The 26538-nt window shown below is 45.9% G+C and overlaps 1 protein-coding gene across 1 annotated transcript in view; it reads left to right on the top strand.

Annotated features, from left to right (window-relative positions):
* The first annotated feature begins 1900 nt into the window (after nt 1-1900).
* Polr3a (RNA polymerase III subunit A) overlaps nt 1901-26538 on the top strand; it is a 40250-nt gene continuing 15612 nt past the window's right edge. The window contains exons 1-16 of the mRNA XM_038349031.1: nt 1901-2082; nt 4790-4925; nt 5145-5282; nt 7479-7650; nt 7858-8012; nt 11013-11252; nt 11368-11530; nt 11641-11777; nt 14755-14858; nt 15787-15928; nt 17720-17860; nt 20048-20117; nt 21215-21342; nt 21443-21581; nt 22697-22861; nt 25313-25485. Of these exons, the coding sequence (XP_038204959.1) occupies nt 2039-2082; nt 4790-4925; nt 5145-5282; nt 7479-7650; nt 7858-8012; nt 11013-11252; nt 11368-11530; nt 11641-11777; nt 14755-14858; nt 15787-15928; nt 17720-17860; nt 20048-20117; nt 21215-21342; nt 21443-21581; nt 22697-22861; nt 25313-25485 (2247 nt within the window). The 5' untranslated portion in view covers nt 1901-2038. The remainder of the gene's footprint in view (nt 2083-4789; nt 4926-5144; nt 5283-7478; nt 7651-7857; nt 8013-11012; nt 11253-11367; nt 11531-11640; nt 11778-14754; nt 14859-15786; nt 15929-17719; nt 17861-20047; nt 20118-21214; nt 21343-21442; nt 21582-22696; nt 22862-25312; nt 25486-26538) is intronic.

Genomic DNA, 26538 nt, shown 5'->3' with positions numbered 1-26538 from the left:
ACAAGAGCTAGTTCCAGGACAGACTCTAGAAACTACAGGGAAACCCTGTCTCGAAAAACCAAAAAAAAAAAAAAAAAAAAAAAGAATTATCCTGAATTCCTGACCCTCCTGCCTTCACCTCCTCAGTGTACCACCACATGTACCAATATATTGGATTGGGAGGGGATTGAGTTGGTATAATTTGGTTTTGAGATTTACTGAGCATCTCTAAAATTTGCTGAGCCAGACATAGTCAGGCAAGAGGATCAAAAGTTTTAAACCTGCCCTGGGCTGCATAGCGATTTGCAGACCAGTCTGGCGGGATCCTGGCTCCAATGAAAGTTTTAAAAGAAGCAAGGATGTAGTTCTGCTCAGTGACCAAACATTGTCCAGTATGCAAAGGCTCTCTGATTCAGTCGCTAGCACTAAGAAGGAAAAAGTAAAGTCATCTATTTGAGCCAGGTATGGTGGCAGAAACCTATGATTTCATGTGTCTGCAAAGCTGAACAAGAAGATCAGAAGTTGAGCCCACACTGAGCAAGTAGGGGTATACAGCAAGAACCTATTTCAAAGATAGTTTCTCTTTTCCTCAAATCTGTGTTCTTATACAAAATTAACCTTTAATGTTTCCCAATTCAGAAGTTACACTTTGCATAAAGTGGAGCAGTGTGGACGGGCGGTGGTGCATGCCTTTAATCCCAGCACTTGGGAGGCTGAAGCAGGTGGATCTCTGGGAATTTGAGGTCAACCCGGTCTATGGAGCGAGTGCCAGGACAGGCACCAAAGATGCACAGAGAAATCTTGTCTCAAAACAAAACAAAAACAAGACAACGACAACAAAAAAGTGGAGCAGTACGTGAAAGTGAATGTAATCGCGCATTATTCCAAGGGGAAGAGCAGGGCGCCCCAGCGGCTAGTGTGCATCTGCCTGCACGTGTGTGCACACATACACAAGCATGTTAGGTCCCCAAAGCAGGCCCCAAAATGGCAGTGTGAATGGCAAGATCTTAGGGTGACAGTCTGGGTTCCACCTGAGCTTGGTTTTGCCAGGAAACAGAAACTTAAAGCATTTCTCAGAAGCCGTTAACAGATGGCTGAAGGCCCTGAAGGAGTCTGTCAGAGTCTCCTCTGCCTCACAGAGTTCACTAACTAAACAATGGATTTTCTGAGCTGCCCCACCCCAATAATATAATGCTATGAAACCTAACAAGGTTTTTCAATTGTCTTCTACTATCCTTAGAGGTAACCAAGCAGTTCCTAATATACTGTTCTTTTCAGAAAGAGGGGTGAAATTCGGCGGGTTCTTGCTGCACCTGCTTACAAAACACATAATTAAAATAAATCATATATACACATATGACACATATGTACGTACACACACATATTTACGCTAGGTATGTTATCTAATCACTGAGAATATGGAGGCAGAAGGATGGCAAGTTCAAGACCAGCAAGGACTATAGAGTGAGATCCTTCCTCAGGAAACAAAATACACACACACACACACACACACACACACACACGTCCTAGTTTGCAATTGTATAAATTACATTTTCCCCTCAAATAACGTTACAGACTGGAGGCTTGTGTGTCCAGCTTTGTCTTCAGCTATTATTCCTTCTTTTGATTGCCCACCATGGTGCTCTTCTGTTCCTTTGGCAGGTAGATTTTAACTTTCAATATCTCAAACAATTAGATGCTCCTTCTTCACGTTTTTTTAATTTTATTTTGGCTTTGAGATAAATATGGTACTTCTCACTCCTCTATCGTTTTGAGAAACCCATGGGAAAAGGGATTTTCTTTGCTCCACGCGGCCTAGGAGCATTTTTATGCTGTGTCGCTAGGTGGCGGTGTAGAAGGAGGTCGCAAAACAGCGTGCGAGAAGCCTCTCTTGATAGACTCCGGCAGCGGAAGAGGAAGCGGCACGTGCGGCGCTCTACGGTGGCCGAAGAAGTGTTGCAGTTCTATTAGCTCTGAAGCCAGAAGTACCACAGGAAGGCTCAGCGACAGCGGTGTCTGTAGTCGGAGCCCTGCGAAGGGCGCCCGGGCAGCCGGCACCATGGTGAAGGAGCAGTTCCGCGAGACCGATGTGGCTAAGAAAATGTAAGCCGCGGCCGGGGAGGGACGAAGACTGGGGTCCCGGGTCCCAGAGGGTTCCCGGTGAGGGACAATTGTTAAGAGAGAAACAAGTTCCAGGATGGGATTTCAGACTCTAGGGGGTTCCTGAACTACGGCAGGGGAAGTGGTATGGACCGAGCAGTGTCTGAACGGGCGTCCTGGGCCAAGATGCCATCTCCCGAAGCCCCGCGCTGAATCCTCTTCCCTTGGCGCGGAGGAACAGTGTATGCTGACCCACCGTTGCCCAGCTAGAAAGTGGCTTCACAGGCAATTAGGTGACATGATCAGAATCCAAGCTGCTATTCTAGGCCCTCTGCTTCAAAGCTTAATTATTAATCCGTAGACCCTCCTCTTGATGAGATTTTATGTTTTTTAAAGGCGGGTCCATTTTTTTTTTCCCTCCGGCGAACCTTAGTACTGAGGCCATTGATGTACACTAAAGATTCCGGGTACATGCAGTATTCTCTGCTTAGTCTAATGGAGAGTAGAGAAACCTGCTATGGTTGTGGCTATTGCAACGACAAGCAGAGGAGATAACGGGAGCACACATAATGAATAAGTCCGGGCTTACCCCGTGGTAAGACCAGCCATTTTTTTCAAAATGCATATTGGGAGGACAGAGTGGCCTGGTAGCCGCGGAGCAGGGGACTTACACTATGGTAGTCTTTTTTTTTTTTTTTTTTGGTTTTTCGAGACAGGGTTTCTCTGTGGCTTTGGAGCCTGTCCTGGAACTAGCTCTGTAGACCAGGCTGGTCTCGAACTCACAGAGATCCACCTGCCTCTGCCTCCCGAGTGCTGGGATTAAAGGCGTGCGCCACCATCGCCCGGCTTATGGTAGTCTTGCAAAGAGTGTCTGACTTTTGTCAGTGTTTGACCAGGACAGCATTGGAGTAAGATGCCCCGCTCCGGGAGGCCATGGCAGGGATCCGGCCTGGGAATGACGAGGGGGCCTGAACTGGGGATGCAGGGTTAAGGATGGATGTGGGAACATGGGAGAGAAGTAATTTCAAAGAGGCTTAGGGTATAAAATGGAAAAGGGAAATAGTAAGAGAAAAAGGAGATTGACATCATGATGAGTGTGATTCACTAGAAGAGCTGTCTTACCTGGGTGACCTCCCAGCTGTTCTCAGTATCCACCCCTGCCAGAGTTCACACCCACCCTATACACAGAAAATACGTTCTCTCCCAGCAGCCCAAGGATGCTGTTACCATGCAGATGCGGCCAAGTGTGTTGCCACAAGCCTATAATTGCAGCACTCAGGCCAAGGCAAGAGGACCATAAGTTTGAGGCTACCTGGAGCCACCTAGCAAGACCCTTCCTTCATTTCCAAATAAAACTAGATCTATGTCACTTGGACTTCCAATAGCTCTCTATTACACTGACACTTAATTCTCTCCTGCTTCCAAGCCTTGGCCCTCCTGCAGGCCTTACTAGACTCCTCTTGTACCCTTAGCTTACTGTGCTGTGTTATGCTATTTCCATGTGGTTGCTTGACAATGCCCAGTGTCTGTGGGCCCAGGGATCTGCCTTCTGCTTCAAGTGTTCATTCTCTTAATTCCTTATTGTGGACTCCTGTTCTCCTTGGAGTTTAGCTAGAAGGTCAGTTTTGCAGAGAGGCCCAGACTGTACCATCCCATGTCATTTTGGACAGTCCTCACGCCCTGGGACATTGGCTCTAACCCTTAGCACTCATAAACAGACACTAAATGATGAGAATGCTCAGTCCTTTAAGCAGAGTGGCACAGTTTCTCTAGGTAATCTATTTGGCCTCTTTTACTGTGGCTTTGCTTGTTTGTTTGCTTGTCGGTGGGTTGGTTTTTTTAGACAATAACAAAAGGGAGAAAGCCTGTACGTGTTCGGTATAGACAATATTTCAGATACACTGAACTGAAAATGCCCATGCCCAGGTGACTAGAAGTGGCTAACCTAAAGAGATTTGGCAGATGTCCATGTATACAGAGTCAGAACGATCGTGCAATCAAAGAAACTGAGGAGGGCTGTGACCCAGGGTAAGGTGGGTTCCAGTATTTAAATGATAGCAGTGGAAGAAGAAACTTCAAAAGACACTAAAGGCCCGGGCCGAGGTCGTGCGCGCCTTTAATCCCAGCACTTGGGAGGCAGAGGCAGGCGGACCTCTGTGAGTTTGAGGCCAGCCTGGTCTACAGAGCAAGTTCTAGAACAGGCTCCAAAACTACAGAGAAACCCTGTTTCGAAAACAGCAACAAAACATGAAAAGGACAGTAAAGGAATAACTAAGTGAACACAATGACACTGAAGAAGGAGTGTTCAGTGAGGAGAGGAATGTGTCTCGGGGTGCTGAGAACCCCGAGAGCAGAGAGGAGGAAGGAATTCCAGATTGGGTAGGGAGCAGGATGAACAGCCAGAGCCTGCAGAGCAGTAAACTGAGAACGTCATTCTGTTCATCATTACGTCAGGCAGCAAGTGACCTTGGAGATGAATAACATTTCATGAAAACAGAAACTTTCCCATAGCATAAAGGGTTGTTTTGAAGGAAGGCTTTAAGAAGTGAAAATCTTTTTAGGTCTGGTAGACCCAGTTTGTACAGAAGGTTGGGAGGGCAGAAGCTCTGGTGGGCCATGCGTGTGCCCGGACCTATGGGCTTTGGTGGGCCATGTGTGTGCCCGGACCCATGGGCTTTGTTGGACTTTTCCCTGTCTGTTTCCATTGCAGAAGCCATATTTGTTTTGGAATGAAGTCCCCTGAGGAGATGCGCCAGCAGGCACATATCCAGGTTGTCAGTAAGAACCTGTACAGCCAAGACAACAACCACGCCCCCTTGTTGTATGGAGTGCTGGACCACAGGATGGTAAGGCCCTGTCCCTGCTAGGGTCCGACAGTTGACCCACTTAATCAAGTGGCTTCCCATATAGGAAAGAGTCCGGGTCTCTCCCTCCCCTCCCGTCTTTGAATTAGGAACTCCAGCTTTTGTGTGACTGGTATAGACACACTGTAGCTTTCCAGCTGTTTGTGAGGTATGAGGATTTTTTGTGCTCTCCTCTAAGGTTGTGTATACTTTCCTCCAAAGGGTACAAGTGAAAAGGACCGCCCTTGTGAAACCTGTGGGAAAAACTTGGCAGACTGTCTAGGCCACTATGGGTACATTGATCTCGAGTTGCCGTGCTTTCACGTGGGGTACTTCAGAGCCGTCATTGGCATCTTACAGGTAAGGGAGATTCAGCAGTGCTTAGTCAGAGGCACTGAAGTAAATTCAGTAAAACTGTGAGTGAGGAGGGCTGTATTCAGGGGAAGTTTGTTCGTTTGTTTTTCTGAGACAGTGGTTTCTGTTTCTCTGTGTAGCTGGGGGATGTTTGTATACTAAATACATAGTACTATTGTCTTAGTTAGGGTTTCTCTCGCTGTGAAAAGACATAATGACCACAGGAACTCATAAAGAAAACTTTAATTGAGACTCGCTTACAGTTTCAGAGGTTCAGTCTATTATCATCATGACGGGGAGCATGGTAACTTGCAGGCTGACATGATGCTGGCTACTTCTTGGCTTGCATGCAACAGAAAGTTGACTGGGTGGTATCCTGAGCCGAGGAAACTTCAAGGCCCACCCCCACAGTGACACACTTCCTCCAACAAGGCCATGCCTCCTAATAGTGCCATCCCTATAAAATTATTGTGGCCAAGTACATTCAAACTACTACAATCATAATCTTGCATTATGGTAAACTCCTTACAGATTCTGTAATGTTTTATTTCCCTTGAGAAAGTAATAGCTGGCAGAGGAGATAGCTTGATGCCAAGTTTGACCACCTGAGTTCAGTGGCCAGGTCCCATGTTTAGGAGAGAACTGAGTCCTTCTGCCCTCTGACCTCTACACATAAGCTATAGATTGCATGCAGATATACACACACTCTCACACTAGAATTAATACTTGTTAAAAGAAAAGAAACAAATGAAAGTGGTAGTTTATTCATTGCAAGTAATGTTAAGCTAGGCTTAACACACACTGTAATCTTAGCACTCAAGGAGAATCCCAGGTCCAAGGCCAGCTCGGGCTGTCTAATGAGACCTTGTCTTAAGGGCTCAAAAATCCAGATTCCAAGCTGGAGAGATGGCTCAGTGGTTAAGAGCACTGACTGCTCTTCCAGAGGTCCTGAGTTCAATTCCCAGCAACCACATGGTGGCTCACAGTCATCTGTAATGAGATCTGGTGCCCTCTTCTGGCCAGCAAGCATACAGATAGACCAGGTCCAAGGCCAGCTCGGGCTGTCTAATGAGACCTTGTCTTAAGGGCTCAAAAATCCAGATTCCAAGCTGGAGAGATGGCTCAGTGGTTAAGAGCACTGACTGCTCTTCCAGAGGTCCTGAGTTCAATTCCCAGCAACCACATGGTGGCTCACAGTCATCTGTAATGAGATCTGGTGCCCTCTTCTGGCCAGCAAGCATACAGATAGACAGAACACTGTATACATAATAAATAAATAAATGTTAAAAAAAAAAAATCCAGATTCCAGTTGTTAAAAACTGTAGGAGTGGTAATGTCTGCCTGTAATCACAGGACTAAAGAGGCAGAGTCAGAAAGATTGAAAATTTGAAGCTAGCCTGAGACGTGAGGTAAGTTCAAGGTCAGCCTGAACTAAATAACAAGACTGTCCCAAAAACCAAGCTGTGCATAGAAGTTCATTGATAAGCACTTGCCTAGCATGCATAAGGCCCTAGGTTCAATTCCCCAGCACTGCCCAAAAATAATAATAGTTCAAATAATGCGGAAAGCACTAAGAAAGAGATAGCAACAAAATTTTGCCATCTGGCCTTGAATACCGCCAACATCCTGAGAACACAGGCTACCTCTATGTGCAGGTCTTGGTTCGTGATAATTCACTCCATGTGCACAACAAAGAGGTGACATTTAGCAGTATTATTACATTCACTTAGTTTGTGTGTACGTAGGTATGGGGGCACTCAGTGTAGGTCAGAGGAATACACACGGGAGTCAATTTTCTCCTGATTTGTCTTTCCCAGGGATTGGACTCAGACTTGGCGCAAAGCACCTTTCCGATTTCGGTAGCTCCAGGGTGGTGGCTTGTTTGTTTGTTTGATTTTTTTTTTTTTTTTTTTTTTGAGACAAAGTTTCTCTGTGGCTTTGGTGCCTGTCCTGGAGCTAGCTCTTGTAGATCAGGCAGGCCTCAAACTCACAGAGATCCCCCTGCCTCTCCCTCCCGAGTGTCCTGGAACTTATTCTGTGGACCAGCCTCGCCTCGTTCTTGTAGAGATCCGCCTACTTCTGCCTCCTGGGTGCTAGAATTAAAAGCCTGTGCCACCATTGCCCAGCCAGAGGAAGCATTTTTAAAGGGGTGGAATTTTCTAGTCTCTTACCTTTGTCTCCACTCTGCTTATCCTTTAAAAGATGATCTGCAAAACCTGCTGTCACATTATGCTGTCCCAGGAGGAGAAACAGCAGTTTCTAGATTTCCTGAAGAGGCCTGGCTTGACCTACCTGCAGAAGCGGGGCCTGAAGAAGAAGATCTCGGATAAGTGTCGGAAGAAAAGCACTTGCTCCTACTGTGGCGCCTTTAACGGTGAGGGGCTCCAGAGGCTCTGCTCTCTTCTTGTCTCGTGGATTGGTTCTGCATGGTGCTTTTCCCTGTGAACTGGGCCCCGGTGTGCTACTGGGAATGCCCCTCTCCGCTTTGACTGCTGTGTCAGTTTCGTTAGACTGTTACCTTTAGCCGGCAGAACTAAGAACCTGACTTTTTCATCCTTGGTAAATGAGCTCACTCTTATAGGTACTGTAAAGAAATGTGGTTTGCTGAAGATAATTCATGAAAAATACAAGACCAACAAAAAAGTTGTGGATCCCATTGTGTCAAATTTCCTGCAGTCCTTTGAGACAGCCATTGAGCACAACAAAGAGGTTGAACCACTGCTGGAAAAGGCGCAGGTGAGCTTTCCTTTGCCTGCAGCTCGCAAACATTGTACAGGGACACCCATGTGCAGACTTGTACCTTGTACACAGTTTTTCCCTCCTCCACACACCATCCCCAGTATGCCCACATTCAAGAAGAAGTGAGGGTCCAGTTATGTTGTCAGCTCAGCTCCCATAGTGCTTCATGGAACTGAGAGGTGTGTATCTGGTGCTGAGTTGATTGGATTGGCTTTGAACTCCATGTGTTTGTTTTTCCCTTTAGTGGTTTCCTTTCTTTGTGGGCATGGGGTAGTAAATAGGGTCTCAGTGTGTAATACAGGATCTTCCATTCCCATCACTCCTCGTCTCCTAAGTGCTGGGATTACAGGCTTGTGCTGCCATACCCAGGTCATGGGTGGAGCTGGTTAGTCCAGCTCAGTCTGTGCCAGCATGGTCCTTTGTGGGCAGTACCATAGAGTTGGACAGAAATTATAGTCTGTCCCCAGAAGACGAGTGAGCACTCAAGCTTAAGTCACACGTAGCAGTTTTTGGGGTTTCGTTTCTTTTCTTTTCTTTTCTTTTCTTTTCTTTCTTTCTTTCTTTCTTTCTTTCTTTCTTTCTTTCTTTCTTTCTTTCTTTCTTTCTTTTTGGTATTTCGAGACAGGCTTTCTCTGTAACAGCCCTAGCTGTCCTGGAACTCTCTGTAGAGCAGGCTGGCCTCACAGAGATCCACCTTCCTCTGTTTCCCGGCCCTGCATCCCACATAGTAGAATTCCTGAGGTGATGAAAAGTCCCTCGATGGAGGTCAGCAGTCAGCCTCTACATCTCTGTGTCCTGCTTGTAATGTCCTTTCACCTGTGGTCTCGTCTGCATCCTTCTGTAGAGCGCAGCTGTGAGCTTCCCCTTCCCAGTGCCCCTGGCAGGCTGTTGTCACTCTTAGAGGGCTGCTCCTTCTAGTGAGTGGCTTCTAGACGTCCAGTCCTCCAGCCTTTCCGTCCCTGGCCTGCCAGTGTCCTGCGCAGCTCTCACTGGCACTCGGCTGCGGTCTGGCCTCTGTCCTGTTCCTTCCATTCCTCAGTGTACTTCAAGATTTCCTATCTGATTTTCCCAACGGTAGGGAGGGAGGTGTTCATGGCCATAAGATGGGAGCTAGAAAGAGTGTTGGTTAACTATCTCCCTAGTTAACTGGTGTTGTCGCTGCTGCCCCACAGCTGCCTTCCATGCTCTGGGGTCCTAATGGCAGTAGCTGGAGTTTCTCTGTGTAGCTTTGGAGCCAGTGCTGAAAATAGTTCTTGTAGAGCAGGCTGGCCTTGAACTCACAGAGATCCGCCTACCTCTGCCTCCCTATTGTTGGGATTAAAGGCGTGCGCCACCACCACCTGGACAGATGTTTCTTTCTAACTTTGTTTCTCTCCCAGAGAAAATGGTCATTATGTGTCTTGTGAAATTTTCTGGGAATTTTATTAACTGAATCTTACATTTCAATAAAGAAAAGTTATACTTAATTTGACATCAACACACATTTTCTCTAGGGATCTGGGAGAGAAACAAAGTTTTTGTTTTTTTTAAATACTTATTTATTATGTATACAATATTCTGTCTGTGTGTATGCCTGCAGGCCATAAGAGGGCACTAGACCTCATTACAGATGGTTGTGAGCCACCATGTGGTTGCTGGGAATTGAACTCAGGACCTTTGGAAGAGCAGGCAATGCTCTTAACCTCTGAGCCATCTCTCCAGCCCCAGAAACAAAGTTTTTGAAACAGGGTTTTTCTATGTCAGTGGTTCTCAAATTGTGGGGCTTAACCTCCAAGGTTCGAGCAACCCTTACAAGGGTCACCCTAGACCATTGGAAAATACAGATTCATAGCAGTAGCATAATTCCAGTTGTGAAGTAGCATCAAAAATAGTTACATGGTTGGAGTTATCACAAAATGAGCTATATTAAATGGTTGAAGCATTGAGAAGGTTGAGAACCATTGCTCTATGTATTCCTGGTTATCCTGGAGCTTACTGTATAGACCAGGCTAGCCTGCCTTTGCCTCTTGAAAGCCGGGATTAAAGGCGTGTGACACCATACTTGACTCCAACCTTAGGATTTTTTGATATCTGGCAATTTGCAGAGTTCTTAATAAGTTAGTGATTCATAGCTTAACATTTTAAATATGTTCGTTAATTCTTTTAAAAATTTCGTATATGCATACAATATATTTTCATCATGTTTACTCCCTCTTCCCCCGAATCCCCTCAGATCCACTGCCTATCCGGCCACAACTTCATGTTCTTTCTCTATTTTTTGGTGGTGGTTTGTTTGTTTGTTTTTCAAGACAGGGTTTCTCTCTGTAGCTTTGGAATCTGTCATGGAACTTACTCTGTAGACCAGACTGGCCTCAGACTCACAGAGATCCGCCTGTCTCTGCCTCCCGAATACTGGGATTAAAGGCGTGCGCCACCACCACCTGGCCTCTCTCTCTCTTTTAAATGACCCACCAAGTCAAATTTATGCCATCCATATATCAAGAATATGGAGTCATCCCCTGGAGCATGGTTAACCCACCAGGAGCCACACCTTAAAAAAAAACTGACTCTCCCTTCCCAAAAAGCCATAAACTAGCAATGACTCCTTAGCTAGGGTGGAGTGTTGTGAGCCCTTCCACCCTTCATTACACAATACTTAAGGAACTTAATTCAAAGATAATATAAGCTTATTAGGAAAAAAACTGATTATAATAAAAAGAAAACAAAGTCAGTAGTTAGGTGCTTGCAAAAGAATTTCAGTTGAATATGCAGAACCCACATGGGGTAGGGGAGCCAGTGTGGTGGTATTTGCTTATAATCCCAGCTCGGGAAGCAGAGAAAAGAGGAACCCCAGGGCTTGCTGGCCAGCTAGTCCTAGGCAGGTCTCCACCACATAGCTAGTTTAAGGCTACATGGGATCCTGCTTTCAAGAAAAACAAATATAGGGAAGGATAACTTTACCAACTTGTAGGAAACTAACCTACTATCTCTTTCGTCCTTCCTTCTTGCTTCTCATAGGAGAACTTGAATCCCTTAGTAGTTCTGAATTTGTTTAAGCGCATACCAGCTGAAGATGTCCCTTTGCTTCTGATGAACCCAGAAGCTGGAAAACCCTCTGATTTGATTCTCACCCGACTTCTGGTGCCTCCCTTGTGTATCAGACCCTCTGTCGTAAGTGATTTGAAGTCTGGAACCAATGAAGATGACCTCACAATGAAACTGACAGAGATCATTTTCCTAAATGATGTCATTAAAAAGGTCAGTGTTTCCTGTTGACTTGTGCCTTCTGCACTCAGTGAATCCAGAGATGTTTGGTCACTAAAATGCAAGAAAACTCAGAAAGCGGGTTTGTTTCTGATCTTTCTGTCCTCAGCACCGGATCTCGGGAGCCAAGACACAGATGATCATGGAGGACTGGGACTTCCTGCAGCTGCAGTGTGCCCTCTACATCAACAGTGAACTCTCCGGCATCCCTCTCAACATGGCACCTAAGAAGTGGACACGAGGCTTTGTGCAGCGCCTGAAGGGGAAGCAGGGTAGGTCCCCGACAAGGTCTACCATTGTCACTTGTTGAGGGAGTATACTCGGATCCCCCCAAACAGCACAGGGTGTGTCGTGGGACTCATGGTGGTTTTGATTTATTTAGGTCGATTTAGAGGTAATCTCTCAGGGAAGAGGGTGGATTTTTCTGGCCGAACAGTCATCTCACCTGACCCCAACCTCCGGATTGATGAAGTAGCTGTGCCAGTTCATGTGGCCAAAATTCTAACATTTCCTGAGAAGGTAAATACCATTCAGCTGCCCAGTTCTTTGTTTTGAATCCAGTGTTTCCATTGATATTTCATGCAGATCCCCAGAAACCCACACAGCTTTGAGAAAATAGCTAGTTCCACTTTTGATGAGTTTTTAAAAATGAGTGTTCTGTCTGCAAATACATCTGCATGCCAGAAGGGGGAGTCGGAATTCATTACAGATGGCTGTGAGCCACCACGTGGTTGCTGGGAATTGAACTCAGAACCTCTGGAAGAGCAGCCAGTGCTCTGAACTGCTGAGTCATCTCTCCAGCTCGTTCCGCTTTGTTAAACATGCACAACCTCTGTAGCAGCTACACTGGTGCAGTCATAGTTGTAGATGGTGGTAGTTGTTTTTTTTAATTTATTTATTTATTATGTATACAGTGGTCTGACTATATCAATGCCTGCACACCAGAAGAGGGTTTCAGATCTCATTACAGGTGGTGGTTGTGAGCCACCATGTGGTTGCTGGGAATTGAACTCAGGACCTCTGGAAGGGCAGTCAGTGTTTTTAACCTTTGAGCCATCTCTCCAGCCCCTCCTTTGGGTTTTTTGTTGTTGCTGTTTGTTGCAGAGGTAGAGATCCAGCCTGGGATCATGTGTGCCAGGCTTGTCAGCACTTGGCCACTGACCTCCACCCTGCTCAGTGGACCAAGAATGGAATCTCACCGACTCTAAGGAGACAATTCTTGTAAAACAGCTATATTTAATAATAGGTTTTTATTTTTAAGTGTTTTTTGGGGGGGTTTTGTTTAGATTGGTTTGGGTTTTTGAGACAGGGTCTCACAATGTAGCTCTGGCTGTCCTGGAATCCACTCTGTAGACCAGGCTGGCCTTGAACTAAGAGAGCTCTGCCTGCCACTGCCTCCCAAGTGCTGGGATTCAAGGTGTGTGACACCTTGCCTGTCAGCTTTTTTTTTTTTTCTTTTTCTTTTCCTTTTTCTTTTTTTTTTTGAGACCGGGCTTCTCTGTAGCTTTGGAGCCTGTCCTGGAACTCGCTTGTAGATCAAGCTGGTCTTGAACTCACGGATCCACCTGTCTCTGTCTCCTGAGTGCTGGAATTAAAGGTGTGCACCACCACCACCACCAGGCTCAGCTTTTTAAATTTTTAAAGAGGTGATGGATAAAGTACTTAAGTTTCTTTGTATTCTGTTTTTGTTTTTAGTGTTTTGTGTGTACATGTGCATAAGTATGAGTGCACGTGTCTTAGAGTGTGCATGTGGAGGTCAGAGGACAAATTTCAGGAGTCAGTTCTTTGCACAGTGAGTGGAAGTGATGGAGCGTAGATCCTCAAACCTGCCCACAAGTGCTTTTAATAAACCATTGAGCCATCTCACTCTGTCAGTTAGCGAGAGCAGCAAATGAAAAAAAAAAGTGTTTTTATATCTGTAGAAGAACCTTTTTTCCCCAGTGCTAGAGACGAAGCTGAAGCCTCACAGCTGGAAAACCAATGACGGCATCCTACGCCCGTTCCGATGTGTTTGAAAACAGAAGGGCGTGCCCACCCGTCTCAGGCTTTCCCTACACACCAGACCCACTCAGTCAGTGTCATCTAGCCATTCTGGTTTGCGCGTTTTGGTGATGTGAGCATTTTGACACGAGTAACCCCTGTATCATGCTTTGTGTTTATGAGAACATCCACTCCACCTCTATGCTGCGGCTTTTTCCCCCACTGACAATACTTTCAACACCTTTGTTTCTTTAATCCTCACATTCTAAAGTATTTCACTGAAAAAAATTACCTAAATAGTGCTATTTAAAAACAGAAACAAAGGCCGGGCGGTGGTGGAGCACGCCTTTAATCCCAGCACTCGGGAGGCAGAGGCAGGCGGATCTCTGTGAGTTCGAGACCAGCCTGGTCTACAAGAGCTAGTTCCAGGACAGGCTCCAAAGCCACAGAGAAACCCTGTCTCGAAAAACCAAAAAAAAAAAAAAAAAAAAAAACAGAAACAAAATAAAAACTGTGCTTCTTGTTTGCTTGTAGATTTTTGTGGTCTAGCCATCCAAAAACTTCTAGTCACAAAACTGTCAAAATAATAAAAGTATTCAGTCCTTCCTGCTTATTTTTCTTGGGATGGGTTGTTAGTTTTTAAACTGTAAAATTACCGATCTTTTGGGTGCTATTCCGTCTCATCCAGAAAGCCTGCAACCATCTGCATTCAGCTCATACTCTTTGAGTATAAGATGTTGGTTACAGCAGCCCTCACCCTGAGCTCTGTGTGGAGACCTAGACCACCGTAGGGCCTGGTAACACAGCTTGCTGATTAGCTGCATACATGAGATTTATAGACAATCTAGATCATCAGTACTTGTCATAAACCTGTTCCAAATGTTCTCATTTGAATAAAGAATGATCTAATTCTTCCCCTTGAAACCATTGACCAAGAAGTTACAGAGCATGGCTAGCGCAAGCCGCAGCCCGAGGTTCTGCTGCCGTATCTTTAAGCCCTTAGAGCCTGGTGAAAGTTGGCAGATTCCATTCTAGTACAGCATCATACAGTACAGTGCACATGAGGAGACTAGAGACCGAGAAAGGTCTCAGCTATGGTCGTTAGATCTAGATCCTGTCTTCTGTGTGTTCTTGCAGCTTCAGTCAAAACTGGGCTAATAAAATAAATAAATATTTAAAAAAAAATGGGCTGGAGAGATGGCTCAGAGGTTAAGAGAGCTGACTGCTCTTCCAAAGGTCCTGAGTTCAATTCCTAGCAACCACATGATGGCTCACAACCATCTGTAATGAGGTCTGGTGCCCTCTTCTGGCCTGCAGGCATACACACAGACAGAATATTGTATACATAATAAAATAAATAAATATTTAAAAAAAAAAAAGACTGGGCCGCAGCTGCCTTGTGGTGGCTCGCTTTCTCTTAGAACCCATACATGAACAGCTGTTCTGAGCACTGCTAACTAGCTTATAGGAAGGAAAGATTGTCTTACTGTGGTTTTTTTTTATCACGGTCCTGTAGGTAAACAAAGCAAACATCAATTTTTTGAGGAAACTGGTTCGAAACGGCCCTGATGTTCACCCAGGAGCCAATTTCATCCAGCAGAGACACATGCAGATGAAAAGGTAATGCTTTACCAGTTGTGAGGGGTTAACCTGCCGGATGGTACTGTTCACCAGAACCGTGGAATGCATTGCAGATAGTAGCTGGCATTTTGGAGTGTAGACTGTAGATGTTTAAATTGAATAGTCCTGTGTCTGTCGTTGTCTGTTTGATCACTGCATATGCATGAAGTATTGTTCTTTTACATGTGATGTTTTTAGACCTACATATACAGACTCCCTTGAGATACAAATGTGTTGTTTTCTATGTCACTGGGCTCTTGAGGCTCTCTCATTGGTGCTCATTTCACCAAGTTTGGCTTGCACAGCCAGTTGAGGTGACCAGCAGGGGTTTATGTCATGAGGGTTTTAAGGATCCTGTAGGAAAAAGAATATTTTACTGTATTTCTATGATTCCAAAACAAAATATGTTTATATTTTAACATCCATTTCTCCTGGATCTGGAGACTGAATCCAGGGCTTTGAGGGTGTTAAGCAAAAACCTATGTACTGCTGAGCTGTACCACCAGCTCCCAGAACTCTCTTGTTAAAAATAGGGTCTTACTGGGTGGTGGTGGTGCATGCTTTTAATCCTAACCCTCGCGAGACAGAGGCAGGTGGATCTCTGTGAGTTCAAGGCCAGCCTGGTCTACAGAGTGAGTTCCAGGACAACCAGGGCTACACAGAAAAACCCTGACTCAAAGAAAGAAAGAAAGAAAAGAAGGAAGGAAGGAAGGGAGGAAAAAGAAAATGGCACATGTCTGTAGTCCCAGCATTTGGAAGGTCAGTGCAGGAGGTTCACAAGTTCCAGGTCAGCCTAGGCTACATGAGAAGACCTTGACTCAGATCAGTAAGATGGTAGTGTCTTAGACATGAGTTTCTGCTCTGAGTGTGGGGAGCGTGGTGAGAGAACTTAGTTCAGAGACCTTATGTGTGTGTCCTGCATGCTCAGGTTTCTGAAGTACGGAAACCGAGAAAAGATGGCTCAGGAGCTCAAGTTCGGTGACATCGTGGAGAGACACTTAATAGACGGAGACGTGGTGTTGTTCAACCGGCAGCCCTCGCTGCACAAGCTGAGCATCATGGCCCACCTGGTGAGTGAGAGGTGCTCCTCTTAGGTTTATAGCAGTGTGAGGTGCTCCTCTTAGGTTTATAGCAGTATGGGGTGCTCCTCTTAGGTTTATAGCAGTGTGGGGTGCTCCTCTTAGGTTTATAGCAGTGTGAGGTGCTCCTCTTAGGTTTATAGCGGTGTGAGGTGCTCCTCTTAGATTTATAGCGGTGTGTGTTTGCATTCATGCCATGATGCGCATGTGGAGTTAGAGAACAAGCTGGAAAATAGTTTCTCTTTTCCCAGGTGCCTCCCAGAGATTATGTATATGTGTGTGGTGGTGGGTGTATCTGTGTGTGTGCCACGTGTGTGCAGGAAAGTGTGGAGACCTGAAGAAGGCATGGGATCCTCTGGACTAGCTTTCTAGGCCGTTGTGAGGGGCCCAAAATTGGTGATGAGAAGCAAACTTGAAGTGCTCTGGAGTAGCAAGTGCTTCTAACCTCAGAACCATCTCTAACCCCTCCCTTCAGTGCTTTTAAGATGTGAGGTCAAGATTCTTACACAACATTTCAGTGGTACAGATCTAATTGAGAGTTGATGTGAAAATCCCTGGAATTGTTTCATTTTGCTAAGGAAGCTGTGTGTGTTGTACACAAAGCTTTATATAAAACAGGCAAAAATTGATTTGGTTTTGCTTTGCCTTTAACTTAGCAGCTAAAGCCAGGTGGTGATGGTGCATGCCTTTAATCCCCCTACATGTGGGAGGCAGAGGCAGGTAAATTTCTGAGTTCAAGGTCAGCCTGGTCTACAGAGTAAGTTAGTTCCAGTACAGCCAGAGCTGTTACACAGAGAAACCCTGTCTCGAAAAACCAAAACAAGAAAAGAAACTTAGCAACTGAAATGCTAGAGAGACTTGAAGAGTGGGTTTCTTGAAGCATGTCGCATGTTTAGTGGCAGAGTGGCTTTGAAGAGTGCTGTGGGCTTGGTCTCACCTGCAGATGTGGCTTTGCTATTGCTTTTCATCCCTGTAAGCTTGAAATGAGTCTAAAGGCTCAGCTTTTTGACAGGGCTGATATATAGATGGTGCTGGTTATTGCTCTTGGTTTGTTTGGGAATGTTCTTGTGATCTGGTCACCCCTCTCTGGCTGATGCTAAAGGAAAGGTTCAGATACTTGAGACTACGCAGGAGGCCCCAATTTCTAATTTCTTTCCTTTCTCATGTGTTATCCAGACTTCGTTTTTAATCATTTTTTTAATATGCATTGGTGTTTTGCCGTGGGTGTCGGGTCCCCTGAAACTGGAGTTACTAACAGGTGTGTGCTGCGATTTGAACCCTGGACCTCTGGAAGAACAATCAGTGCTCTTTACTGCTGAGCCATCTTTCCAGCCCCATCCAGACTTCTTTTAATGAACGTATTTGCTCTGCTCTTAGGGCAGTGGCTCACCCTGAAGAACAGTTCACAAAGGAAGGGCAGCATCCATGGCTAGTTCTTTTCCCTTCATTATCAGTCTGGGAGTTGAGAATCACTGACTTCCAAATTCCTTACTTGGTAGACTTACATTTCTTGCTTTGGGGCTTCCTCTATAATAAACTATATTTGAAACTTTGTTAATACTGAGGAGTGTGGACTGTATATATTGTCTCCTGTATTGGTATTTGCCTTATAGTATGTTAAATTTACTTGGCTAATTTACAAGTGATTTGTGTTCATCACAAAAGAATAAATAGAAGTTTACTTCCTTAAAGTACCTAATTTTCTAGGCAGTGTTTGTGTTTTCTTTATGGCTTGACACAGGGAAGCTTTTGGGTGCTCATATTTTGTTTTGGTGTCCACAGGCCAGGGTCAAGCCCCACCGGACCTTCAGATTCAACGAATGTGTCTGCACCCCCTACAATGCAGACTTCGATGGGGATGAAATGAACCTTCATCTTCCCCAGACAGAGGAGGCCAAAGCCGAGGCCCTTGTTCTCATGGGGGTAGGTAGTGGGCCCCACGTGAAACAGTAGTGCAGGTCCCAAGCCCGAGAAGCCAGGCCTTTCTGTTCCCACACATGCTGCAAGGCTTGTGCTGTTCTGTCTGCTTTTCTCATTGGGTCCCTTTGAGCCTATGAACAGTCTTGTGAGTTAGTAACAAGGGATGGCATTTTCTGATCTGTACTTTGGATTCTTGGGAGGAAATAGGGACATGAGTAACGGCTGTGACACTAGCTGGGAGAGACGTACCCCTCTGATCCCAGCACTCAGGAGGCAGAGGCAGGCGGATGGATCTCTGTGAGGTCCAGGCCAGACAGCCAAGGCTACACAGAGAACAAAAAAGAAAATAAACTAAATAGCCTGAATGGTGGCGCATTGCATTCCTGTAATCCCAGCACTTAAGAACCTGAGCTACAGTGAGACCCAGCCCACTGGAGGCAGAGACAAGAACATTATGAGTTCAAAGCCAACATGAGCTACATGATCCTGTCTCAAAAAAGGGAAAAAAAATTGTGCGCCAGTATGGGTGTTGTGGGGGAGATGCCCTCCTAAGTGGGTTGCTCAGTATGTCGTCAATGAAAGCTTCCCGAAGCGTATTACATGCTGCTCCGGCCTCTTTAAGGGCACTATACTCTTTTGTCTTCCAAACTTAAAATGGGTCTGCTGTGGCTGCAGAGGTTCTATGATAGGGGGGTTCATGCCTGCTCTTAGGAGTTGGTCTCTGCCTCTTGTACCATCCACACTGCCCCTTCAACACCCTGCTGTATATGGCACTGTTGGGTGTCTTCTGTGTAGGGCTGTGCCACTTTAGTAATTCCTGAATACTGACTTGTATAGCTTTGGACTGGCGGATTTTAATTGGGACCTAGATATGTTGCCTGTGTTAGCGCTGAGTTCATGAGCTCAAGAGATCTTCCTGTCTCAGGGTCCCTAGTGGCCAAGAGTACACATGTTATACCACGTCTGGTTTGAGTATTTCCCCCTCTGTCCTGCATTCCTATATTATAAGCTCACCTGTGTATGGTTGTAAGTATTCCCTATTTCTACCTGTAAAATTCACTTGTACGGACAAAGTCTGGCTGTAGCGCTATGGTGAACTCTTTTCCCTGGCATGCCCAAAGCCCTTAATTCATTCCTGACCCCACTAAAAGTTAATAAGTAAATAAAATTTAGTTATACTTGACAACTAAGCCACACTTCCAGCCCCCACATTTCTTTGCTGAGATGGGCTTGCTCAGTAGCACAGGCTAACCTAGAACTTACTGTAATCCTCCTACATTTGTTCCTAGCACTAGGGTAACAGACATATTTGTAGTTTTTTTTTTTTAAGCAAAAAGCACATGCTGTTTTTGAATTAAAGATAATAGTAAAATGTTATCACGAATAACAGCCACCACTTAACCAGTTAAACTTTACCTGGCAGGAGCCATACTGCTGTCTTTTTTTGTAAGAACTTATTAAAGTAACAATCATAAAGTACGAGTTTCCCTGGAGAAATCTTGATCTGGCACTATGGTGCAGCAGTTCTCAGTAAGGCATATAGGGCCCAGAGTGTACAGAGTCACAGAATCATGAGACCCCACCCCGTGTCCCTAACTTCAGACCACCTGCTATCTTCCCTCTGTGAGTGTGCATGGCCCACTCCAGATGTAGGATCATTACCATGAGATAGCTCACAAATGAGAAATACAAGGTCTCTGACAGAGCCTTGGGCATGGTAAGGAGGCCCAGAAAACCCAGAGAGGCACAGGAGCTCCTCCACGTTCCTTGTGGACATTGGAAGAGTCCCACTGTGACAAGGGACCTCTGCTTGCTCTCAGCGTGTTAGGATCCTAAGAAGCCACTGTTCTCCTGTCATTGTGGAGAAACATGGGCGTGGTTGATGTCGGAGACCACACAGCTCTCGCAGAATGGAAAGTTCTAGCTGGTCTCGGCTACACTTGTTAACACCAGTGCTCACTAAGCTGAGGCAGGAGGATCACTGTGAGTTCCAGGCCAGCCTAGGCTACAGAGTGAGCCCCTACTAGGGACTTTTCTTTTCCCTTGATCAATAAGGGAACTGCACGGTATAGTAAGACTGCTGGGGTGGAGACCTCTCAACAGCCATGTGATGCCTACAGTCACGTGATGCAGACCCCCAGGCTGCACTGTCCAGCCAGAGTGGCTGACATGTGCTTGTTTCTCCTTCAGACCAAAGCGAACCTTGTGACCCCAAGAAATGGGGAGCCGCTCATTGCTGCCATTCAGGACTTCCTAACAGGTGAGCGTTACCTTGAAAGGAGACTTCCCAGGCACTCTGATTCAGACGATGGCTAGTACCTGTACTTAGGAGTCTTTCTACTTTCAGTTTGACACAGTGTGCCCCTGGGTGGCTCAGCTGGCCTGGCACTCAGAATCCTTTTGCACACTCCCGGGTGCCAGGGTTATGGGTGTGCATCACCATGTCCTGCTTTGTGTTGAGATTTGCCATTCTGACATATTGAGATTGTTGGAAGTGGGTTTTGCTAGTTGTTTATCCATTTGATTCTGTGTGTACTCATTGAGCTCCACAAACTTGGCAGGTACTTTTTTGTTGCTTCTTTTATGGTGGAGGCTGGGGGGGCGGTGTTAGTGGTGGGGTGTTAGTGGTGGGATGGGCCTTCATGTAGGCTGAGTGAGGGTGCAGGGGGTTTCATGTAGTCTGAATGGGGGTACAGGGGACTTCATGTAGGCCGAGTGGATGTGTAGGGAGCTTCTTGTAGCCTGAGTGGGTGTGTAGGGAGCTTCATGTAGGCTTAGCGGTGGTACAGGGGCTTCATGTAGTCTGAGTGGTGGTACAGGGGGCATCATGTAGGCTTAGTAGGAGTACAGGGGGCTTTATGTAGGCTTAGTAGGGGTACAGGGGACTTTATGTAGGCTTAGTAGGGGTATGGGGACTTTATGTAGGTTTAGTAGGGGTACAGGGGACTTCATGTAATCTGAGGAGGCCAATGGGCTTCATGTAGGCTAAGTTGAGGGGTTCAGTGGGCTTCATACAGATTGAGTTGGGGGGCGGTTCAGTAGGGCTTCCTGTAGGCTGAGCATGTAGGGGATGTTCAGTAGGGCTGCATCTGGGATGGCCCTGAGCTTCCCATGCAGCCAAGGCTGATCTTCCTGAACCTGGGGGTTTTCTAGGCCTAGTGTCTGGCCTAGGCCCTGCTGCTGCTCTGAGAAGAGCAGTAGATGAAGCAAAGCCACTTGACTTACTTGGAGTAGGGTTAGGGGTACAGTCAGCACCTCTGTTTTATTCTTCTCTGGGGAACAGTCTGATTTGACTTGAAGGTTGAAAATGTGTGTGTCCCCCACATGGTTCCTTTCTGTGCCGGTTCTTTGCCTTAGGTGCCTACCTCCTCACCCTCAAGGACACTTTCTTTGATCGAGCCAAGACTTGCCAGATCATTGCTTCAATATTGGTCGGCAAGGATGAGAAAATTAAAGTGCGCCTTCCACCCCCTACAATACTGAAGGTGCGTTGGGGTCTGTGTGGGAGGCTAGTGGAGGGAACCGTGCTGGTGCTGGGCTTGCCGGGAGTCCCTGCACCCTCATCTGCTGCCTCCTCTCCTCCAGCCTGTCACTCTGTGGACCGGAAAGCAGATCTTCAGTGTCATCCTCAGACCCAGCGATGACAATCCAGTGAGGGCCAACCTCCGGACCAAGGGCAAGCAGTACTGCGGCAAGGGGGAAGACCTGTGCGTCAATGATTCCTGTGAGTGGATGGGACAGGGCAGGCTGGGAGGAGCAAGCGGTGACCTCGCGTGAGCTTCACTGTCTAAGAGCAACTTCACTGTTTGCGCAAAGGGTCGGAAGGGTTTTCTCCAGGACAGTGTAGCTGCGCTTCGGCTGGTGTCAGTCTCTCTGGACAGCAGACACCGTGTGACAGTTCCAGTGCTCAGAGCGGTCCTTTTAAAGGGTTTTGTCAGTTAATGCAATTTGGCTTTTTTCTAAGAGAGGGGACAGGTGGGCAGCAAAGGTTGTTTTAGGTTTATAATTTATTGTCATTTTTATTTTATGCCACAGCACAAGTTAGTAGGTGTGGTTTTTGTTTGGTTTTTTTGTTTACTTTTAAAGATTTATTTATTTATTATGTATATAACATTCTGCTTCCATGTATACTCACACACCAGAAGAGGACACCAGATCTCATTATAGATGGTTGCTGGGAATTGAACTCACGACCTCTGGAAGAGCAGCCAGTGCTCTTAACCACTGAGACATCTCTCTAGCCCCTGTTTTTTGGCTTTGGTTTTTGTTTTTTTGTTTTGTTTTGTTTTGTTTTTGAGCAGAAATAAGCCCTCCTATCATGTCTCATACTGACCTGGAACCAACAGCAGCCCTTCTGCCTCACCTTCAGGAGTGCTGGGACTTCAGTGGGGAACAGTCCCATTTGACTCTATTTTGGAGGTTAGGATTGAACTCAGGGCATCATGCCTTCCCCGCCCCAAGAATGATTTTTTTTTTAAACTGATTTCACTTAGGCAGAAAGAAGTCTTGCTAACATGAAGATTCAGTAGAATATAACAGAAAGAGGATTAAAATACAAGTCACCCGAGTCCCTTTAAAACAGTGGTCAGAATGAGGTTCACAGCCGGCATGCCGTAGCTACTGTACAACACAAGCTCCTTAGCTCTCCCCAGCTCACTGGCTAACAGGACCTCGGGACCAGCTGTGACTCTCCAGGGTGTGCTCATGAGTTCTAGCATTCAGAAGGGTGCTAGTTTTTCGGAGAAATTCTTCAGGTGTTCTTGGAATTTTCAGGACGTAAACACATATTTCAACCAGATAATTGTTCGTTTAAATGCATTGTCAGTATCACCCTTCCAGATGTTACGATTCAGAACAGTGAGCTGATGAGTGGCAGCATGGACAAAGGAACTCTGGGGTCGGGATCCAAGAACAACATCTTCTACATCTTGCTGCGAGACTGGGGGCAGAATGAGGCTGCCGATGCCATGTCTCGGCTTGCCCGGCTGGCTCCTGTCTACCTATGTGAGTATCTCGGCAGCTCTGTGTTTCGTGTAGTGCTGGAGTAGGCGAAGTCTTAGTGTTTTAGGACAGGGTGATGTTTCACTGTTTCATTCCCACACCCAAGCCGGATAAAGTGTGCTAAGTCATCTGTGTATTTATCAGTGACTTCGGCTCACTACTGACAAGTTGGTAGATTTGAGTTTGATTTTCATTTTTTCTAATCAAAATCTATGGTAGCTTCCTGTTGTCTGTGAGGGTGTATTGAATCTTCATGGGCTGCTTCCCAAGTGCCTAGAGAGACTCACAGCCTCTGAAATTTAAATGAAATTTACGCCCTGGCAATACTGAAGCATACATGGGTAGTCTGTATATGGCAGTTCTGTTGAATTTGGTTCAAACTGGGTTGATTAGGAATGGCCAGGTCTCTTCCTCCTGTAGCCTCTGGGCCTCCCATAATGCATTCCAACCAGATGGTTCGGTATCGCCCCTCTGTGCTTACATGGCTCTTTCCTTTGCTCGCTCATGCTTTGAGGGTAGCATCTATCAAGTGATTTCTGCATAATTCCCAAAATTGAGTTTTGTTGTCTATGTCTGTCTGTATGTGAGTATGGGTACACTGATGCCACAGCATAAGTGTGGAGGTCAGGGTACAACTTGTAGGAGTCTCTTTCTTCCATGTGGGTTTTAAGGATCAGACTCTGGTATCAGGCATGGTGGCAGGCACCTTTACCCACTGAGCCATCTTGCCAACCATAAAATTGTAATTCTCATATTTGACTCTTTGCCTGGATGAAAAATTTTAGACTGGATATTTTACCTCAGAATTCCCTAGTATTGTTCTGTTCTGTTGCAGCTTCTAGATTTTAAATCTTTTGTTTCCCATCCTGGAGGCCATACTATGTCTTATGTTTCGTATTGTTGGAAAAGGTCACAGTGCAGCCCTGGTGTAGGCTCTTTAGTCTCCTGTGCTGTCGCTCAGTCACTCCTGTAACTTTGCAGTGGTGTCCTTTCTGTCTGTAATTTCATCATTAGTTCTTTGATAATTTTATCTCCATTTCTTTCTGTTGGAACTTGTGTTAATTTCATTTCCAGTTACTGGATCAATTCTGTTTTTCTTGCTTTTTTCTTAAAAACATTATCTTTATTCTCAATCCTTTTCGTCTTTTATCATTTCTGTTGGTTTTAAATGTTTTACTTGGTAAGTCTTAGATTTCTGACAAAATGACCATTATTTGCAGATAAGGTTATCTCATTGGGATTTTTCCAACTTCCTCTGTTTTGTTTATGTTTTTGAGACATGATCTCACTATGTAGTCCCACTGGCCTGGAAATGGGTATGTAGACCAGGCTGGCCTCATGCTCATGGGATCTGCCCGTCTCTGGCTCCCATGCACTGGAATTAGGGGCGTGTACCATCACACCTGGCAGGAGTTGCCTGCCTTTGATCTCTGGATTTGACTTTGATTGCTCTGAAGGAATTTTACTGAGTATTTTTATATTTGCTCCCTTGGTTTTTCCCTATCCTTTTCTCTTTAATTTATGGTGTCATGTTTCATGTTAAAACTGCCCTAAAGGGGTGGAGAGGTGGCTCAGAGGTCGTCCTAAGTTCGATTCCCAGCAACTACATGGTGCCTCACAACCATCTGTAATGAGATCTGGTGCCCTCTTCTGGCCTGCAGGCATACAGAACACTGTATCCATAACAAATAAATAAAATCTTTTAAAAAAGAAAAAACCATAAATCTCCCTACAACCCATAAGCTAAGATGCACTTTGTTCCTTGGATATTCATGCATCCGTGGGTGTGAGATGCTCATCACTGGCTGGAAAATCACTCAGGTTGTAGTGTTCTCTGTCTTCTCACTCCGGGCCACCACCTGTCCCCGTCAGTCACAGTTTTCTTTAGGGAGGCTTGACTTCTTCAGAGACATCCCTTCTAGTTTCAGCCTCCGCCTGGGGATAGAGACATGGAAGCTGGCCAAGGAGGAGGCTCAGGAGCCCACATCATAAACTGCACAGATGGTTGTCACCTTATCTGGCTGTGACTGGTTTCTCAAATCCAGAGTTCTTGGTTCAATTGCCATTCTCCTTCCAAAGGAAACCCAGAGCCTTTGCTCACACCCGTTGTCCTTGTCTCCAGTATATTCATCTCCATGTCTGCAGACACTGGTGACCTCACTTCCACCCAAAGACACTGTAAGGGCCTCTTCTTTCCCTTGCAACCAAGACTGGACACTCAGCCACCCACTTCTTCATATGTGCAGCTTAGGCCTAGTCTATCAGGGATGGCATTTATGTTTGCCCTTTTTTTTCCCTATTGTAGACTAAACCCAGAGTCACATAGTGCTTTCTCTCTCCGCTGAGTTCAACCGTTCTCCTTGAGTGATTTCTGAGAGGAGGAGGGCAGGCAGCAGGGATGAGCTCTGCCTGACAGCTTGACTGATAATGGTTATCACTCTTCTGCTCCTTCAGCTAACCGTGGGTTCTCCATCGGGATTGGTGATGTCACACCTGGCCAGGGACTGCTCAAGGCCAAGTATGAGCTACTAAATGCTGGCTACAAGAAATGCGATGAATACATCGAAGCCCTGAACACTGGCAAACTCCAGCAGCAGCCAGGCTGTACTGCTGAGGAGACTCTAGAGGTGAGGCTGCCCTCCAGATCAGCATGGTCAGTTGTCCTGCTTACAGTGTATCTGGGATGGGCTAAAAGCTGTGAGGAGAAGGTGGCAGACAAGCAAGACAAGAATGGGACACATTCTTGTCCCATTCCTGGCATGTGTTCTTGTTTGGCAAGCTCTTTGAGCTTTCACACTCTGGTATGAAAACATGGGTTCATTTGACATCATGGGGCTGTGCTTCACTGGGGCTGCTCTAATCCCTCGGAGCCTTTACCCTCCTCTCTGCAGCATTCCTCCATAGATACACCACACCAAAGCTCAGTACATTGATCATTACCATGACTTGGATACATAATAAGAAATATTCGTGTTGGGTTGTTTCACGCACAGCCCACAGCCCCCTCATGTTAAAGCCACACGGCTGAGTGCATCAGAATCTGTTCCTCTCTTCTAGTAGCCTGAAATTTAGAAGCAAGTGGACCAGGAGTTGGGGCACTAGGCATTTGTGTTGTTCTGTTTCACGATGGTTTCACTCAGTAGCTCAGGCTGGCCATAAATTCAAGGTCTTTTGCCTTCAGCAAGAGTCTTGGATTTGTTACCATACCTTGCTTTCTTCTGCCTTCCCCATTGGCTGTGTCTTGTACCTTCACCTCCCTATAGTATGGAAGATAGGCCCTTGAAGCATTAAGTGTTCCCAGCTGTGTGGGGTGGCACACACCTGTAACTCAACCACGTGGTGCCCAAGGCAGAGTGATACAAAGTTCAAAGCAAGTATTTTGTTTTCTCTTCAAATCATATAACTAGTTTTCTAAAGAGGATTCAGAACCAGGTCAGGCTGATAAGAGGTGTGAAGATAAAGAATTCTTTCTTTCCATGAGGGTTTTTTAAAAGACAGGCTTTATGTAACCCAGTCTCTGATTCAGAATCCTGCCATGGTATCCTGAGTGCTAGGCTCCCAGGACTGTATTAATCCCCTGGAAGTCAGCCCCTTTTCTGTCTTCCTGGGTTTTAGAAAGAGAGGCAAGAGGAGGCTTCTCACTGTACCCACCTAGAAAATTAATTGAGGCCTCAATAGGA

Source organism: Arvicola amphibius, chromosome 12 (genome assembly GCF_903992535.2).
Source record: "Arvicola amphibius chromosome 12, mArvAmp1.2, whole genome shotgun sequence".
Classification (NCBI taxonomy): Eukaryota; Metazoa; Chordata; class Mammalia; order Rodentia; family Cricetidae; genus Arvicola; species Arvicola amphibius.
The sequence above is the reverse complement of the archived record's forward strand: the minus strand, read 5'-3'. Positions and strand labels throughout refer to the sequence as shown.